At 34.2% G+C, this 18286-nt stretch overlaps 1 protein-coding gene across 11 annotated transcripts in view; it reads right to left on the bottom strand.

Moving 5' to 3' along the window:
* The window catches only part of LOC143249089 (insulin-like peptide receptor), a 148096-nt gene that overhangs the window by 17910 nt on the left and 111900 nt on the right, over positions 1–18286 (bottom strand). For all 11 annotated transcript variants that reach the window (XM_076498337.1, XM_076498339.1, XM_076498334.1 and 8 more), the window contains 3 exons: positions 13128–13192; positions 7629–7771; positions 1250–1314 (listed from right to left, as the gene is read on the bottom strand). In XM_076498337.1, coding sequence (XP_076354452.1) covers positions 1250–1314; positions 7629–7771; positions 13128–13192 — 273 coding nt within the window. The remainder of the gene's footprint in view (positions 1–1249; positions 1315–7628; positions 7772–13127; positions 13193–18286) is intronic.

Raw genomic sequence — 18286 nt, 5'->3', positions numbered from 1 at the left:
AAAGTGTTATATATATATATATATATATTTAAAGAAACACAGATGAACTGCCATCTCATGACATAATTAACAGCCAATGTACTCTGGATGATTTACTGCTTTGTTATGTCTAGTTAGGCATAGTTCAGAGAACATTAAAACAAAACTAAATTGAAAAAGTTTCTGAAACTATTAGAAGAAATAACTGTAATTGTTTCTTAGAATTTGCAATGATTCTAAAAGAAAATGTTTCTGCTTTTATTTTATATTTGAAAAATTTTCATACACTATGTTGATGACTTCAATACAGTCAGTATTAGAGAACAGAATATGAGAAATAAAGTAAAAATGTTTTAATGGAAATACTTTTTATACTCATTTAATGCCAAATAAAATATAAAAATTGTAAGATGAAAATAACTTTTTTCTTAGCATGAAAACACCTTTCAGACAGAATAACTCAGTAAAGGTTTCATATATTCAAATACAGATCTTTAGTAAAAAGCACTTTATTACAAAATCTGATCAATTGTGCACAATATACTTGTAACTTTACTAAAAACTTGTCAAATTTCATTAAAGTACACTTAGCACATTTAGAGTTGGAGTATGCACAACTACATGGTGATTGATGCCTCCTCAAAGAGTACTGTGGCTGTAGTAATACTTTATAAGAACACCTCTAATGTTTAAAGATAAAGAGCCATGGTTTTTCTTTTAATGACATAATAATTTAACATATTTGATGCTATTTTTACAAGTCAATGATGTGAAATTTTACTATAGCACCTCATGGTACGGCTTATTTTTGATGATGGAATCTCCTTTCATCTTGCAACCATAAACACTAAATATTACACATATCTGATTATTAGTTTTTTGAGCTAAGAATGGTAAAACAGTTCAACTAACTTCATAATAAACCTGTACAATAAATATCTTGAAGTCTAATCCAATCTTTGAAACATACATAATAACAATAATCTCAAAAACTTTAAAATGATTAACAATACCCTTTCAAACTCACCCACACACATATACACAATGATTAAGATGAGAAATAACATGCATTTCCTTTTTACACTCAGTTTAATCACTTATGCATGAAATTATAAGCAAGATATACATTCAAAATGCATTCATGTTAATCAAATATAAAATGATCTTTAGTTTTTAACTGAATTTTTAAACAGTTCTTTAAAAATTGTTTATTCATAGGTAGAAATGTTTTTACATAATAAAACTTTGTATTAAAAGAGATCATACTTACTTCATAACTGAAGCTTCCTGCAAAAATTCTATTCTTTCTCTTAATGATGCTGATTCATTGACAGTCTGTACAAAAAACACCATTTCCTTACTCGCACTGAGTAAATATGTCAATTTCATATATACTGAAAAGTATTCACTTGTTAAGTCAACACTATTTCTTTTGCTGAGTTTGATTAATGTCTGCTGAGTTCAGGTATACAGAATTAAATTACAAGCTCCTAAGCTTCATTGCAAACTTTTAACTAATCTGGCCATCAAAAGTTTAATTAGTAACTCTTCAAACAATAATGCAAAATACTATAAAGAAAGTTGCATGTGGCATAGATGAAGAGGAGGTTCGTGGGACTTGGTGTACAAACTCTGGACTGGCGAAGTGCAGCAAGCCTCTGTGCAGAGCTGAAGCCCGAGAATGGGTCTAAAATTTTCAAGGCCAAGGTCCTGGCATTGAAAATAGACCAAAGACCCATAGACCAGTTTGGATTGAATTAGGGCATGACATATCTTCAACATATAACATTGATCTGCTCCCCAAGAAATGAAAGAGAGGACGTGGAGGATGTTCAGTGCTCTTGTACACTTGACATATATTCCTGCTTGATGTGTGGAATAAAGGTCAGCTTATAAATAAGCTTATCTAAAAACAGATAAGTCCCAAGAACTTTAGTTCTAGGATCAAGGGAAAAACATTACTGTGATGGAACTTGGGATCAGGATGAATACTCAGTTGGTAGCAAAAGTGCATGCAAACAGTTTTAAAGAAAGAAAAGGTAAAACTGTGTGCTGTGGTCCACTTCAAGAAATGGTTAAGGGCCATTCAATAGATCTCATACTTAGTGACTGACACAAGATGTAGAAGTTGTCAACATAAAACCTGTTTGCAACAGTAGAAGAAAATTGTGCAGTAGCAGCATTAACAGTCACCCTGAAAAGTGCAACATTCAAGACACAATGCTAAATGGCTCCACGTTCCTTTGACAAAGAACAGGAAAGCATCAAGACCACACAGATTTGGAAGTGTTAGCACATTAAAATTTTTTTAATAAAAGTTAGTAAATGGCCACACAATCCACATGAATAGATGTCTTGCAAAATGCCATACCTCCACAAAGTATTGCAAACCTTTTCAAGGTCAATCAAGATGTTGCTTTAGAAAGACTTCTACAATTGAAATTTCAAGTCAAATCAGGTGGGGCACTGTCATTGGAACCTACACTAGGTGGACAAGAAGATTTTGTTTGATTCAAAGAACCAAACAAGTCAAACACTAATCATCCTCTCTAAGACCTTACACAGACAGCTCATTAAAACAACTGGACAATAGTTAGAAAAACTTGTGGGATCCTTCCAGATCCCATTAAAAACAACTACAAGAATAGCAAGAGAGGCAGGAGAGAGATGTTGCAACATCTCACAATGAATATCATCAGTTCCAACTTATGTACTGGCAGAACAATGAAGAGCAAGCTTGAGTTATACCAGTGTAAAGGAGCAATTACAGTCATAGAGACAACTGGTCTTAAAGGAAAATGGCAATCACTTTGCCTGAGACTTGATGGCAAAGTACGAGATGAAGCAGAAGTGTAAGATGCATGAGAGTAGCTTCTGCCGAGAGTATTACCAATGCTCCAGGCATCAGCAACTTCCTGGCCACTGGAGAACAAGATCAAAAGGGGAAGGGAAATATACTACCCAATGATCTTCCTAATCTTGTCCCATATGATTTTGGAACTGCTGGTAGAAGAGACATTAGCTGTGAACTTAAACTTTGATGTCTTGCCTACTGAGCAAGAGCCTGCTAAAAAGCAATATGCTTTGGAAGTGTTGGATATCATTTGATAGGCACAACCTCACCATAGACAAAGATACTGTGGAAAATGTGATGAGGTCAGAGCAACAGATTGAGCAGCTGCATGGACAATACAGTCAGTCACTGCTGCTGCTGACATGCAGTCATCTATCAATGGCATAAGTTCTGAGAGAGCAGTAAAAGAGGGCCAATTAGCCTGATACATCTTTCACTAAGACATGTGGGTCTGGTAGCATCAGCCACAGTCAGTCTCCCTCAGAATGATAGGAAAATGATCATTGCCCTGTGAGCCACTGTCAACTCTTCAAGAAAAGTAAAAGAGAACAGATGTAGAGATCACCAGCAGTGAAAAGCTGACTAGATGCATGAAAATAAATATAATAACCAGTAGTGACAAAAGAAAGGTTATGATCCAAGAGCATGTGCTTTACAGAATGACCCCTCCCATTAATATCAGCACCACCCCAGAAGAAATTATGTCCATTAAAGTTCCCCATGATTAAAAAGAGAGATGGTAACAGTTTTATGAAAGAATCAAAATCTGTTTGATCATAGGTCTCTGCAGGAAACAAGAGAGAACAAATTATGATTGTACAACCTAAGGAAACACAGATAACAATGGCCTTCAACAAGAGCATACCAAGTGACAAAGATAGGATGGACACATGTTGGTCTACCAGCAGTACCACCCTTTATGCACTTGTCCTTCACAAAACATGTCATTCTGGTATAAAGAAAGCTGCCAAAAAGCAACTGCATTGAGAGGTTTCATAAATGTTTTCTGAGAGGAAAGATACACAGGATGACAGGAATCAGTTAATGCCTTAATGTCACCCAAATTAAAATTGAAACATTGACAGTTCCACTGTGTCAAAGTGGCCATTTTTATTTAGCTGCAGGAGAACTAGGTAGAGAATTCTTTTGTTTACAAGTATGTAATTTTTCTTTATTGGAAGGAGATCTTTCCACCTCCATGGATCCTGCCCTGGATCAAGTGGGCAGGTCTCGGTCAGTAAATGCAGATTACAGCGACTGAGGGAAAGAACAAATAATCACTCTACATCTTGGGGCAGAAGAAGATATGCCAAGCAGTCACTGGAAGAAATGGTGGGAACAGAGACAGGATCATACATAGATTTGCCAATAGGCTTATCCAAAGAGGGCAAAAGACTCTGCACATGGTTTGATTATGACTCTTTGAAGGCACAGAAAAATCTGTTTGCACTCCCACTGAAGCAGTAGAAGGTAGTGCAGCAGCATATGTCTGAGATGAAGTTGGAGACAATAACTTACGACCCTTGGGGTAAGAAATGTTGTTTATGGCTTTTAAAAGCTGTACCTCTTTCTCCAAAAGTGAGAACAAAAGTGAGAAACTTATTAATCACTACAGTTAATGCAGTAAGGTTCCAGTTCACATTTGTAGACATCAAGGTCTTTGCCACCAAAATAAGCACACATCAAAGAACCATGACAAGATGCCTTTGAGTGACTGAACCATTGACACTAAAAACATCTAGAAGGTTGGGAGTATATGGCCTTACCTTACAGTTCAGAAAACCTGTCTCGACAGTGGCAGGTGGACGTATTGTTGTAAATATAAAAATTAGAACACTGGTAGACAGTATAATTCTATCCTTACGAGCAAAGATATAACTCACTGCAGAAAGCAGAAACTCCTTGGGTGAAAAAACCAGCAAGGATTTCTTACTTGGGTATGTTCTTCAAATCCCTCTCAACAACTCCTTGTGAGAAATTCAAAATAGCAAGAACAGTTACCTCAATGTATGTATCTCCAATGGTTTCTGAATGCAAGAGAAGTTCACTGTGTTTTGGGGTAGATGTTTCCACCAAGATATTCCCAGAATGTGGCTTCTTGACTGAGTTGGGAGAGCCAGCAAACCCTTCTAATCTCTTCTGAATAAAAAAAAGGGACACGTGTGCCCTAAAGTATTGTTTGGCAAAGAATGCAGTGTGAGAAAATGAGGCATAGGTGTAGAAGAAGGCAAGGTATATCCCCAATTGCATTTGAATGCAACAGGAGTTCACTGTGTTCAGATGTGAATGTTTCCACCAATATGTCACCAAAGTGAAGGCTTTCTGATTGATGTTGGAGAGCCAGCAAGTCCCTCTTGTCCCTTCTCAATGAAAAAGGGAGACATTGCCCTAAATGTTTGTGTGAAAGAGAATGTAGTTTAAGAAAATGAGGTACAGGTGTTATGATGTTGAATATTGTTGCTCAGAGTCTTCAAGATCTGGCCATTTACCAATGAGCTGCTTTTTTATTAATTTATTTTGACTCTAGGAACCATGATAAAAGAAGAAAAATTCATTGCCAACTGACCTCATTCACCATGAAGCTCTGCACTACAAAGCCAAACAAGGACACTGCAGCAATACCACAGTTTTCGTAAGTACTATTCCCAAACACTGGCATCAGACACAATACCTGTTGATGAATGTCTAACACTTGTACACAGTTAATTCTAGCCAAACAGGACCTGCTGACTGACCCTGGGTGATTCATCCCAAGTCTGCCAGTCTACACAAATTCAAGGCAAAAGTAGCATGTTGAGGTTGAACACCTGAATCACCAGGATCATCTCCTCCCCGTCACAGGTCACCTCACACACAGCAAACATGTGGGTGGATATTTAGATCCCAAAGGAGGTAAACTTAAAGTGCAGAATCTTTTTTGAGAAATCCCTTCACCATGTACAGGAATCCACCTTGAAGGGTAACTTCAGGAAAGCAAAAACAAAATTCATGGGCTTCCCTCATGCAGTAAAAGTCAGTGAGAATATTGCCATGCCACCTATCCTAATACTAACTTATTTACAACTTGTTGTAAACAGATAATTTACATGGAGCTGCAGAAAAAAATTCTAACAAAATTCATAAATATGAAAAGAGCAGTCATAATAATGTCCTTAACTTGTATGAAAAATATCTATTTTACAGAGGTTATTTCAATTTGCAAACAGAATTTATTCTAATTGCCAGATTTGCCTGTATATAATGCACACTTTTTCCTTCAAATACTTCCTGGAAATATTGACTGCATTATGTTTGTGCACTTTCCATTTTGTTACATATTTTGCTATAAGCTATCACTGAAAATCATCAAAGGTTTCACAAAATGTTTTATATCCAATACATTCGATGGGACAAAAATAACAGACTGTAGCAGTCAGACAAGGGATTCAAGGGAGCAAATTTGATGGTTGCAATGAATCTTCTGGTAGTGATAATGATAGCAGTGATGAAGATTTATGTGAAGATGAATGACTGGCTTAGTTTATTACCACATATAAACTTTTCAATAAATTTTATACAAGTGACACCCATAAAAATTTAAATGAAAGATTTCCAAAAATGTTTACTACATCAATGACTGTTTACTATATTCGTAAACTATTCAAAAACTTTTGTACAACTGATGCATAAAAGAAAATTCCTTCAATTTAACCTTTGAAAATTGGGTGAGCATTATATTCTCAAGCAAATATGATATTTGAGTCTTTCAGCTAAAGGTTTTAACTTTCTGTAACACTCAATATAAACAATTAAAAAAAGAAGGTGAAGTTAACAGTTATGCCTAATGAATGACATGTGTACAATAAATATATTTGTTTTTTACAATTTTCCACATGTACTTTTTTTCACTTGGTGAACAAGCTAAATTACCAGGTAAGTTAAACCAATTAAAAAAAGTAAATAAATAATTGTATTTAAAATATAAAATAAAGATGATGCACTGGTTGGAAATAATTAGTCCCATTCAATGTTCTAGTGAGAGTCTGATAATATTATATAAGCCAATATTCATCAATTACAGACATTCCTTGATGACAATACACAGTGTCTTCCAGCAAGTTTGAGATACAATCTTTAATTTTTGTAAATTTAGATCAATTTAAAAGTTAGTGAGTTTTTTCAGTACAATAAAAATATGTGTAGAATTTATAATTGTTACTTTAATTAATCTCCTCTGTCAACAACTGTTTTGATGTTATAGAACACAGTTCCAAAATCCAAAAACATGTCCCACTTTACAGTTATTTCAGCTTATAATTATTTTTTTACCATCAAACTATGCTATGTTAATGAGTGCATTCAATAAAGCTAAGATTTTTATTTATATATATACACAGGCAAGAAATGTTAATACTGTATTTATAATGTTTTATAAATGTCATTTTCTTTACTATAAGGATAAGAGAAATGCAAACTTAAAATAAATTTTCAAAGTTTACAAACACTAATAACAGTTATGCAGGTACCACATGGAAGAGACATCATTAAATGCAGAGAAACATGAATAACTAAGAACTACCAAATAAATGCTAACATTGTGAATCAGAATATACATATATTATTTTATTACGAAGTTCACTGAAACATATAGATTTTTCTATATCAAATAACTAAATACCATACAATTTGGAAATTACTCAAAGAGACTAAATATTTTCCTTAATCTTCGATAATTTTGCATGAATAAAAATGATACAATTTTTTATTATACTTAGCATATGATGAAGCACAAATAAAAATGAATATATAATTTCACCTTTACAGCACACTTCACTGTTGGTTTGCCTTCCACTATACCTTTGGCTTCTCCTTCCCAAACCATCCCAAAAGATCCTTGACCTAGTTCCCTGATTAAAGAAACTTTACCTCGAGAAACCTCCCATTCATCTGGCACATATACTGATACAAACAAAAAGAGAAATACAGTTAACATTTGTAAAATGAGATGGTAAAAGATAATGACAGTTTATTTTATGCTTCAGGTTTATTTGGAAGAAACTCTCTTCTGAGTTACTACTTATAAAGGTATCAGTCATGTGTATATTACATTTTATTTTCACTGTGTTTGTGCAAAAACCTCTGCTTTTCCTTTTTTATCCCAAATTTTTTACATTTTTAAACAAAGTGAACACAAAATTTCCTGTTACTTAACAGTAACAGATAAAGCAGATTCAACTTACTTGTAATTATTCTGTACCACAGGAACAAAGTGTGCATGTCACGACTTTCAGGGTTTCACTCAAAAATTCATTATACAATTTTATTATCAATACATATCAACAAATTCAGCATAAAAGCATAGTTTCTAATTCATATTTCTATATTATCTAAGTTCCCTCTTCTTAATTTAAAAAAAGAAATATTTATAAACCCTCAAGCTTCATTTTTTTTGTATCACATGATGTGTCTGAGCTCTGAAGTCTCCATTTAAAATATTATGGCTTCTAAATAGGCTACTGCAGTTATCAACCAATTAGAAACATAAGCTATACATGATTAAAAGCAAGAATATAATAACTGAACTTCTTATCCTCTTTTATTTATTGAAATATCAATAGATCTGTCAAACTCACCATTGAAGCCTCTCTCCTCTCACTATTTAACTTTCTGCCATTGGTTTGGTCCATTAAACCTAAATCTTAAACCCAAACTGACTATTATTTAGAATTTCCATACTATCATACATTGCAGCTAAGTCTTTCTGCTCTGTCACTGTCACAGCCCCACCCATCCCTTACATGGAATACAGACTTCACACAATTTGGCATTTGTTTTGGAGTCAGCAACTTCATAACAACCTTTTCCATATTAAGCCTAAGGCTGTTGTTTGGCCATTTAGTGTCTGTAAGAATTAGAGGGAGAATGTTGTCTTTTCTAGGCTACACACTGGACACTGTTTCATAACTCAATGTCCTCTTCTATAACTCTTGATCACAAGAAATCCACTTGAAATAAAAATGTATCTCACAACAGCTGGTATGGGTATTAACACTGTTGTGGATAAGGAGAGAACAACATTTCCACCCTCCTAATTCATCTTCAGGATAACACACAGTTTTGTAAACATTGGCAAGAATGTTTTAACAGAAACTGATGAAATTGATTTAAAATCTATAATAGAATCACAAGATGGTAACAGTGTGAGAGATTCAGAAGACAAACAAAATGGACAAAATAGTGAGGAAATAGGAATTTCTATTTCATAGCAAATGTTAAGTTATGTTAACGCTATCAAATTATATGCAAAAATGATGGGAGAAAATGAACTTCATGAAAAGGCCGTAGAATTGGCATTCTCTTTTAACTGCATAAATTTGATTAAGGTTTTGTGTACTTATGTATATTTTGAATGTCTATTTTTGTTCTTATTCTAATATTTATTCTAATAAATATAACATGAACAGTATAATAATTTTATTCACAAATGTCTTACTTCCCTTGAGTCAAGCAAGTATAACATTCCACTCAAAAATTATATTTTATTGAGGAAATGCATGTCCACTGTCTAAACTGGAAAACCTGCTTAAGCTGGAAATTTTACTTGGTCCAGTGAGATTTTGTCTCAAACAGGTTTTACCATATTTCTACATTTACTGATAATTTAGAGAAATAACAATGGGAAATCTGCTTTTTCTATTGTTATAAGCGTGACATTCAATTTAAAACTGTCACTTAGTAACACATCTACTTTGCAAATGAGCATGGTTCATCTTAAACAGAAAATTTTATGTATGTTGCCTTGGTGGGAAAGTTCTTGGAATGTACCTAAATTACTGGTAAACAACCTCTTGTACTATACTTTAAACATCTCAGAAAGACTGTCTACATTACCTGAGCAGCTTTGAGAAGGAGCTGACAAGTATGACAGGCCAATTACTGTTCAGAATAAGTGGGAAGAAGCCAGTCATCCATATAAAAGTAAAAGTGCAATTCCAGGGCATGAAGATGTATAACAAAGGTATGCATCATCCAACAAAAAATGCACATCCAAGCCAGACCAAGGGTAGGGTGTGAAACTGGTACACCACCCTACAATGGACAAACTGAAGACAAGGACAAAAATGCTCAGATATGGGAATATGCAGATTAATACTGGAGACATACAACTGGGTCATCCAAAGACTTAGAGAAAAAGCCCACTGAAGAGTAAGGTAGGATTACATGATCAAGTGTAGGATGTGAACATATTGACTGAGACAAGACAGATTAATGACCAATCTCCAGTTTTCTGTCTCTTAGGGAACTACAAAGAGGTAGAAGTAACCCCCCTCAGATCACGTGAAGCAGGTTCTATAGCTTATTTTATGAAGAGGTTTTGCACCACCTCAGATAAGCATTGGTATGACAATGGGTCCTCAGGAGGAAAAAAAGAAACATGGTTGTGAAACAAAGGAGAAAGGGGAAGGAAAGATATAATGAATCCCTCTAACAAAACTTGGTGAAACCAAATACTGATTCACGTTTGACTGAATTATGGTATCAGATGAATGAGATGCATGTGAAGTAGTAATGTTTACTTTGGAATTCATGCTTGATACCAAACAAACAAGTGAAATTTTTTGCAGCAAAATACAGCAAACACTTTCAAAAATAATGTGCAAAAAGAAAAAAAATCATGAAACCAAGTAAATTAAATTAAACCAATTTGAGAAGCAGGAACAAAAAGAAAGACAGGTGAACTCAAAGACAGCCAAAATAAAAAATGATGGTTTGGTGGTGTTGCATAGAGGGAGTCACATGCATCATGTGATAGTGGTGCTCTCCCACAGGTGAAGAGATGACTTGAAAGACTTGTTGGAACTTTTTGTTCTGACAGGGATAGGATGCAGAAGGTTTGTGGCATGCATTATAAAAAAACGTTTGCATATAGAGGGCAGCACAAAATGGGAAAAGCTAAACCTAGTAAGTGGAGGGAACTACCATATCAGAAGAACCTAGTATATTACTGATCAAGACAAGTGATGCAAGATCAGTTCAGAATATTTTAAAATTTCTTACAACTTATAATTTCAAAAATAATTATGTAGATGTGATTTATAAATAATGCATTGAAAAATAAATGCTGTCTATTTATATCAATTTGAAGGATATACAAATTATAAACAAAAATTACTTTAGTAATGTGTGCCAGTTCAAGAAATCATTATTCCCACAGTTGAAAACTGCAAGTATTTATTCTGTCTATCATTGATGGAATGAAACAAATAAGAAGAGTAATTTAGTATATAATAAATGTTCAATACAATATCCTATTAAAAATACAGTTATCTTATGAAATGACTGATACAACACAAAAACATTAATGAAACTTGAGACAAAGAATGTATGTGGTCTCTAACAAGCAGTGGTGAAATGTCAGGTTCAAGTAAACAGTACATAAATATAACAGGGTACAATGCAATTTTGCTACAGACTGTTTTTTCTTCAAACAAAAACTGTATAGTTTTGACACAAAAATATTCAATGACTATTATGCTTTATATTTAAATTGACAGTGCATCAAATACAGTAACGTTTATGAAAAACTGAAGTATGATCAATCCTTATTTACGTAGAATCAGACTTTTCCATAACACCTTCAAACTGATAATACTAACAACATAGTATTTCCAAACAATTTCCTTACCAGCATTTAAATGTTCTTGATCCTACTGAGATGGGTCAAAGGCCACCTCATCTCGTTTGTTGACTTATTTTCAAAATTCAAATTGAACTACTATTTTATTAATTTATGTCAATAAGTTTGGTATCAACTTTTAGAATATAATTCAAATTTTAGTATTATATACAAGATAATTTCTTAATTTAAAAGTAAATATTAAAAGAACACATCTAAATACTGATTTTCGTAAGTCATGTGGTATGTTGAATGCATAACTTGTTAAAATTAGATGTTTGTGACGTCAAAATACTAAGTCTATAGTTTCCTACAAATTAAGACTTAAATTTCCAATACTGGAAAGCTAGAATATAAAATAAGAATCTCATATATTTTCATTTTGTTCAGATATCACTTATGTACTCAATTACACATAGTTACCCTGTTTGCTTCTTTCCATTTTTGGAAAAGGGCCCTTCTGTACATTTGCTTGAATATACGGTATGTAAATAAACAACTAAAAGCTCAGAATGTCCTTTTCCTGATTTTCTCAGCCATTTTCCAATATAACAGTGTCTTTTCTTTCTTTCAAGACAAACCTTTGAGCTGGTAATTTGAGTCTTTAGTCTTTTTGTGATTTTGTATTTTGTTAGATTCAAATAAAGATAAAGTATTAAATTTGATAAATTATAATGGGATTCTACAGTGCTGATGAAGTAACTTATTATTTTTTGGGGTTATTCAACTGTTATAATAAAGAAATTTTAAAAATATTATATATATATATTTTGTTTCATACTCTTCATGTGTGAAATTTTAAACAGCTTAGCAATCTGCATTTAGCAGCAACCAAGTTCAAAAACTGTCCCGAGATGAGATAATTCTTGGCTTTTTTTACTGTTTTATATTTTAAGAAAAATAAGTGTAATAACTTATTTCAAAATACTAATAACATACAATTGAAATGTGACTATATACATATTACAAAATACTCGTCTACTAAAACACAACCAAGACAGGGTTACTTTGTAAGGATTAAAGGCCAGTTTTACAATACTGGATATGGCAACATGAGTCTGTGTGCAACATGTCAATGCAATTTATGGAATGTCAGTCAGGCATGACTGGAAAGTCAATATAATAAAAATAATAAATATATAACATCATGAGAATCAAGTTATTTAGACTAAACATTTGTATTTTTGTGTTATAACCTGCACTAATTTTAGAATGAAAAAATGCATAATTTATATTTATTTCCTAATTTCTTGAAGGTACTATGAGTTCTGTAAAACTGACAGACCCCACACAGTTAGAGTAGATAAAATAACAGGCACAATATAAAGTCTTACTGAAAACAAACGTTTAATATATATTTAGGAGGTTTTAGAGATTACAGAGATTATGCTTGGGTTGTTTTGGAATGAAGAATAGTTTTTTAATCATAACAAGAAAATAACTTCACACTTGGGTTAGTAATGAAATAGATTCTATATTTTCACAAACAAATCTTTAATAAAATTCTACTAAATGCAACAAAATTTACAGTAAACCCATTATACCTAGCCCTTCAAGAAAGGGTTAAAATGAAGTGACAATTTAAAGTGATCTTAGTAGTTTTTCTGTACTCAAACCGAGAGTTTTGTCATGACTTACCAGTACTCATATATTCAGGATTAACAGATGCATAGAGAACATCATCAGGAATTCTAGATGCCAGTCTAGAAAGTAAAATTATTATAATTACTTAATACTTCATTATATTATACATAAATAAAGGTTTCTTCCAAAGAGCAACTGACAGAGAATTTTCTCTCATAAAAAAAAAGGCTTTGCTCTTTTAGTAGAATAAACAAAAACTTGAACGTAAGTCGTAAGGTAATATATAAAACTGTTCAATTTGAATTTCAGTAAGGTTTATAATGAACCTACATAATACAAGACAAGTAGTTTTAATATCAGATCATAAAGGTTAATAATGGTGTCTCCAGTAATTCAGTAAAGCATAAAACTACATGCATCATTCTTTTTATTAGCCTCTTTGGGGAAAAAAAAAAAAAAAAAATCCAATACATAAAATATAAAGTACTGAATATAAATTTACCACAAGAATCAAACTGAGGCACTGGAAATTATTTATTTCTCCACATTATTATAATTGTTAGTTTTCAAAATATTAAAAAAGCAGAGGTATACTACTTATATGTTATTACTGAATATTTTTAATCAAAAGATTATCTAAATAAAAATGAGTGCTTATCCAAAAATTATCAAACATTATAAATATGAACAAGCTTTTAACAATACAAAAACCAAAAAATGTTTACAAAAATCATGGTTATTCAACAAATTATACATATTATAAATGGGTTCTACTTTCATAACTTTCATTATACACCTTTGAATGTTTTGCTCAGTTCAGCCCAGGTTTAAAACATTTCATATTTTTGTTTGGTTTATTGGGTTGTTTGAAGTCTACAATTTCACTACACAATTGTAAAAGTATTATACTTCCATTTAAATAGAGCAGCTTAACTGTTCAAAACACCAATAAATTCATTACTCCCTGCAGTATTTATTTTGACATAAATTTATTGGTTCAGCTGAAAGTTTTTCTGACATTATTTTAATATTTGGCTAAAAATTGTTTAGCCTTTATTTCTCTAAATCACCGCCTATCTTAAAGTTAATACTTTCTTACACTGAGAATGTATTTCTGATAAGCACTTACTTCCTCTCACACAAAGCTACCTCGATCCTAGCCCTCTTTAAGCATTGATAAATAATGTTTTGCTACATACCAGTCTTCACACTACATCAGTTTCACACCATTTCAGAAATATATACACATCATGTGACTACTTTCCACCAATAATATTGTGCTATCTATATTATCACAGCTAGCTTACTCTGCTAATTCTGCTGAATAATAATTTGATAATTGGCAAGTATTAACTTAAAAATACTTGCACTGCCAGAAAATTTTAAGTTTCAAAATGGTCTTACCTGCTCTAAAACAAAACTATAATCCTACAATGGTTGGTTGGTTGGTTTGGTGTTTTATGGTGTGAAGCAAGTAAGCTGTATGTGCCAAACATCCAGTAAAAGTTAAAAATTAAAATAAAATTATTAAAATTCATAAAAAGGAATTAAGGTAAAATAAAACAATGTTTAATTTTTAAATTAAAACATAAATAGCATTAAATTCCAATTTTTACATCTAGTCTACAACAGTAAAAGAAAAACTACAGTAATACAAATTGTAAATGACTTTCTATAGCATAACTGTAATTATCATAACTCCCTAAGATGACTAACAGGTAAGTTCAAAAATCAGCATTAAGCACCTGAAGTTGGCCTTTCCAGTCCTAGATCTGAGTTATTTGATGTTATGGCCATTTTCTGAAAGTAAAGTAATGCAAGTTTTAAAAGACTTGGAGCAAAATTTGAATTATTATAACTTGTCAGGATGACTAGCAGCTAGTTCAAATAACAGCATTAGACCCCTGAAGTTGGCCTTTCTAGTACTGGTTTTGAGTTATTTGATGCTATGGTCATTTTGTAATTCCAAATCAAAGTAGATGTACTTCGATTCTTAAAAGAGAATCACATTACAAAAGGTCTGATTTATAAATTAAAAAACTTAAATAGCATTAAAAAATTAATGACCCTTAAAAAATGAAAAAACATTTCTAAGGTGGAAAGTGCCACAATTGCCAATAACACTGTCTAATGTTATGGATAAACCTTCGGACAAAATTAGTTTAAAATGGTGCCGTCATTATGACTCACGACAATGGCAAGATAGAAAATTTTATTATTTTAACCTGAGTGTTACACAAACAACACATTGGTGCATCAGTCCAAAATAAAAGAAAAACAATGAGTTAAAAAACTGTGACCAATGTGCAGTCTAGTTAGGACAACTTCCTTCTTTTGATCCTTATGGAAGCAAGACAGCCAAAGTCTAATAGAGGGTTTTATTTGGAAAAGCTTGCTTTCACATTGCTCACTCCAAGTCAACAGCCAACTGGCATGGAGCTGAGCCTTAAAAATTCCACGTACAGAACAGACATAGCAGTGACAGTGCCAGAGCAGACAGATTCAGCTGCGGCATTGGCGAGTCAGTCCCCGTGAATTCCAACGTGGCCTGGTATCCAGAAAAACTGAATAAAAGTAGATGTTAAAGAGAAGGGGACCAGACAGTTTTGAATATCAGCAAGAATAGAATAAGAACTAACGTGAAGCGATTCCAGGGCTAGTAGAGAACTGAATCAGAATAAATAGCGCAGATTGAGTACTGCTTATTATCTATGTGACCCGGGACAAAAGAAATGGCATACAGTTCAGTAGTGAACAAAGAAGCTGTAGAGGGGATTCTGCATGCAACCACCTAACTACAACAAACCATGGCAGAGCCTAGAGTGTTGCCTGATTTTGAACCATCCGTATAAATAGGAATGGAAGGACAGTTTGAAAGATATTCAGCAAATAACAGACAGTAATTCCAACTGGGAATATTTGCTGGATATAAAGGCCAAAAGGAGCAATGGGAGATTGTCTGTTCTGAAAATGCATGGCCTACTGAGGAAGGAAAATACAACTACAGGTGAGATGCTGAAGTAAGGATCAAAGTTTCAAAGCACAGTTGCAAACAGTAGATGTGTAGAGGAGTTTCATGAGATTGTATATAAGCTCTAAACTGAGGAAGTGTGGAAAGACCGGTGCAGATCTGAAGTCCCTGATGATGAATAAGGTCCAGTTTCCTCAAGGCTGAGGTCCTGGCAGAGCCACAGACCAGTGACCCATAGTCTAGTTTTGATCAAATAAAAGCATAATATATCTTTAGTACAGAACATTGATCTTCTCCTCAAGAGGTGAAAGAGGGGACACAGAGAATGTTCAGTCCTCATGTACAATTGACCTGCTGCTGCTTGATGTGTGGTATAAAGGTAAGCTTATGGTGAAAGATAAGCCCCAAGAACTTTCTCTCACGAACACAGGTAGTACAACTTCACTGATACGGATTTAAGGATCAGGGTGAATACCCCGTTAGCAGCAAAATGGCATGCAAACAGTTTTGGAGAGAGAGAAGTTAAAATCATTTGCTGTGGTCTACTTCAGTAAACAACTGATGGCAATCTGTAGTTGCCACTCAATATACTTCATGTTCAATGACTGACATGAGATGTGAAAGTCATCGAGATAAAGCCTGTTTGCAATAGTAAGAGGGAGTTGTTCAGTGACAGCATTATACTGAAAAGTGTGACACTCAAAACACAGCCTTGGTCAAGCAACCCAGGTCTCCCAAAGTACCATATCTCTAAGTTGTATCATAAGCCTTCTCAATGCCAAAGAATACTGATACAAGGTGAAGTTTGAGAAAGGCTTCTCTGATTGACATTTCATGTCAAATTAGGTGGTCCGTGGTGGACCAGAGGAGGTTGTTTATTATGAAGAACCAAACAAGACAAGCTTTAACCATCCTGTGTAAGGTCTTACAGGGGTAGCTCATCAAAGCAATTGGATGGTAGTTTAAAAGAATCTTGGGATCCTTTCCAGGCTCAGAGAAAGGTAGGACAAAAGCCCACCACCAGGCATCACGAAAAACATTCTCCTGCCAGATTTGGTTAAAAACAATCAGAAGAATAGCAAGAGAGGCAGGAGATAAACAGCACAGCATGTTATAGTGTACATCCTCAGGTCCAACTGATGTACTGCCAGGCCGATGAATGGCCAGTTTGAGTTCCACAAGTGTAAAGAGACAACAAACTTGAAAGGAAAGAGATGATCACCTGCCTGAGTCTTGAAGGCGAAGAAGGTGGGAAATGAAGCAGAGGTGCTAGATACCTGGCAAAAGCTTTCATCTAGAGTATCAGCAATGATCTGGGTATCAGCTATTTCCTGACCATCAGAGAGCACGATCGAGAGGGGGACAGAATTATACTTCCCACTGACCTTTCGATTCTTGCCCCATATGACTTTGGAACTGGTGATAGAAAATTTGCTGGTTGTGAACTTAATCCAAAATTACTTCTGGTTTTGACATCTTACCCACCAAGCAGGTGCACAGGCCTGCTAGAAAGTGAGGTGGTTCAAGAGTGTGGGATAGCTATGAAAAGTATCCCGGGCCCGTTTTTGAGCCCTCCTTGCCATGTGGCAGGTGGATTCTACCACAGACGAGGATATCGTGGAAACATGTCAAGATTTTAGGAATACACTAAGCAGCTGCCTGTATAATACAGTCAGTTACTGCTCCCACACAGTCATCTACTGATGACTTACAGATGATGGCAGGATCAAGTTCTGCGAGAGCAGTGAAAGAGGGCCAATTTGCTTGATCCAGCTTTCATCGGAGTACAAGGGTTGGGTAGCATCAACCATGGCCAATTTCTCTCAAAAATATGGGAAAATGATCACTGCCTAGTGGGTTATTGTCAACCCTCTGTGAAAAGTGGGAGAATAGTGAAGGGGGGCAAACTGAGAGATCAATAGCAGTAAAGGATTGACTAGGTGCATGAAAATAAGTATAAGAACCAGTATTGAAAAGAGAAAGATTGTGAGAAGAGAGTATATGCTCTATAGAGCAACCTTTCCCATCAATATCATCACTTCCACAGAGGGGATGATGTTCATTAAAGTCCCCAGGATTAAAAAGGGGGATGGCAACTGTTCAATGACATCATCAAAGGCTGATTGATCATGGTCTCTCCAGGTAACAGGTAGAGAGAGAATAAACAGTGATGGTACTATCCAAGGAAACACGGATGGCTACAGCCTCCAAGCGTGTGTCGAGTGGCAAAGACAGGGTGGGC

The sequence above is a fragment of the Tachypleus tridentatus genome, chromosome 4 (assembly GCF_004210375.1).
Source record: "Tachypleus tridentatus isolate NWPU-2018 chromosome 4, ASM421037v1, whole genome shotgun sequence".
Taxonomy (NCBI): domain Eukaryota; kingdom Metazoa; phylum Arthropoda; class Merostomata; order Xiphosura; family Limulidae; genus Tachypleus; species Tachypleus tridentatus.
The sequence above is the reverse complement of the archived record's forward strand: the minus strand, read 5'-3'. Positions and strand labels throughout refer to the sequence as shown.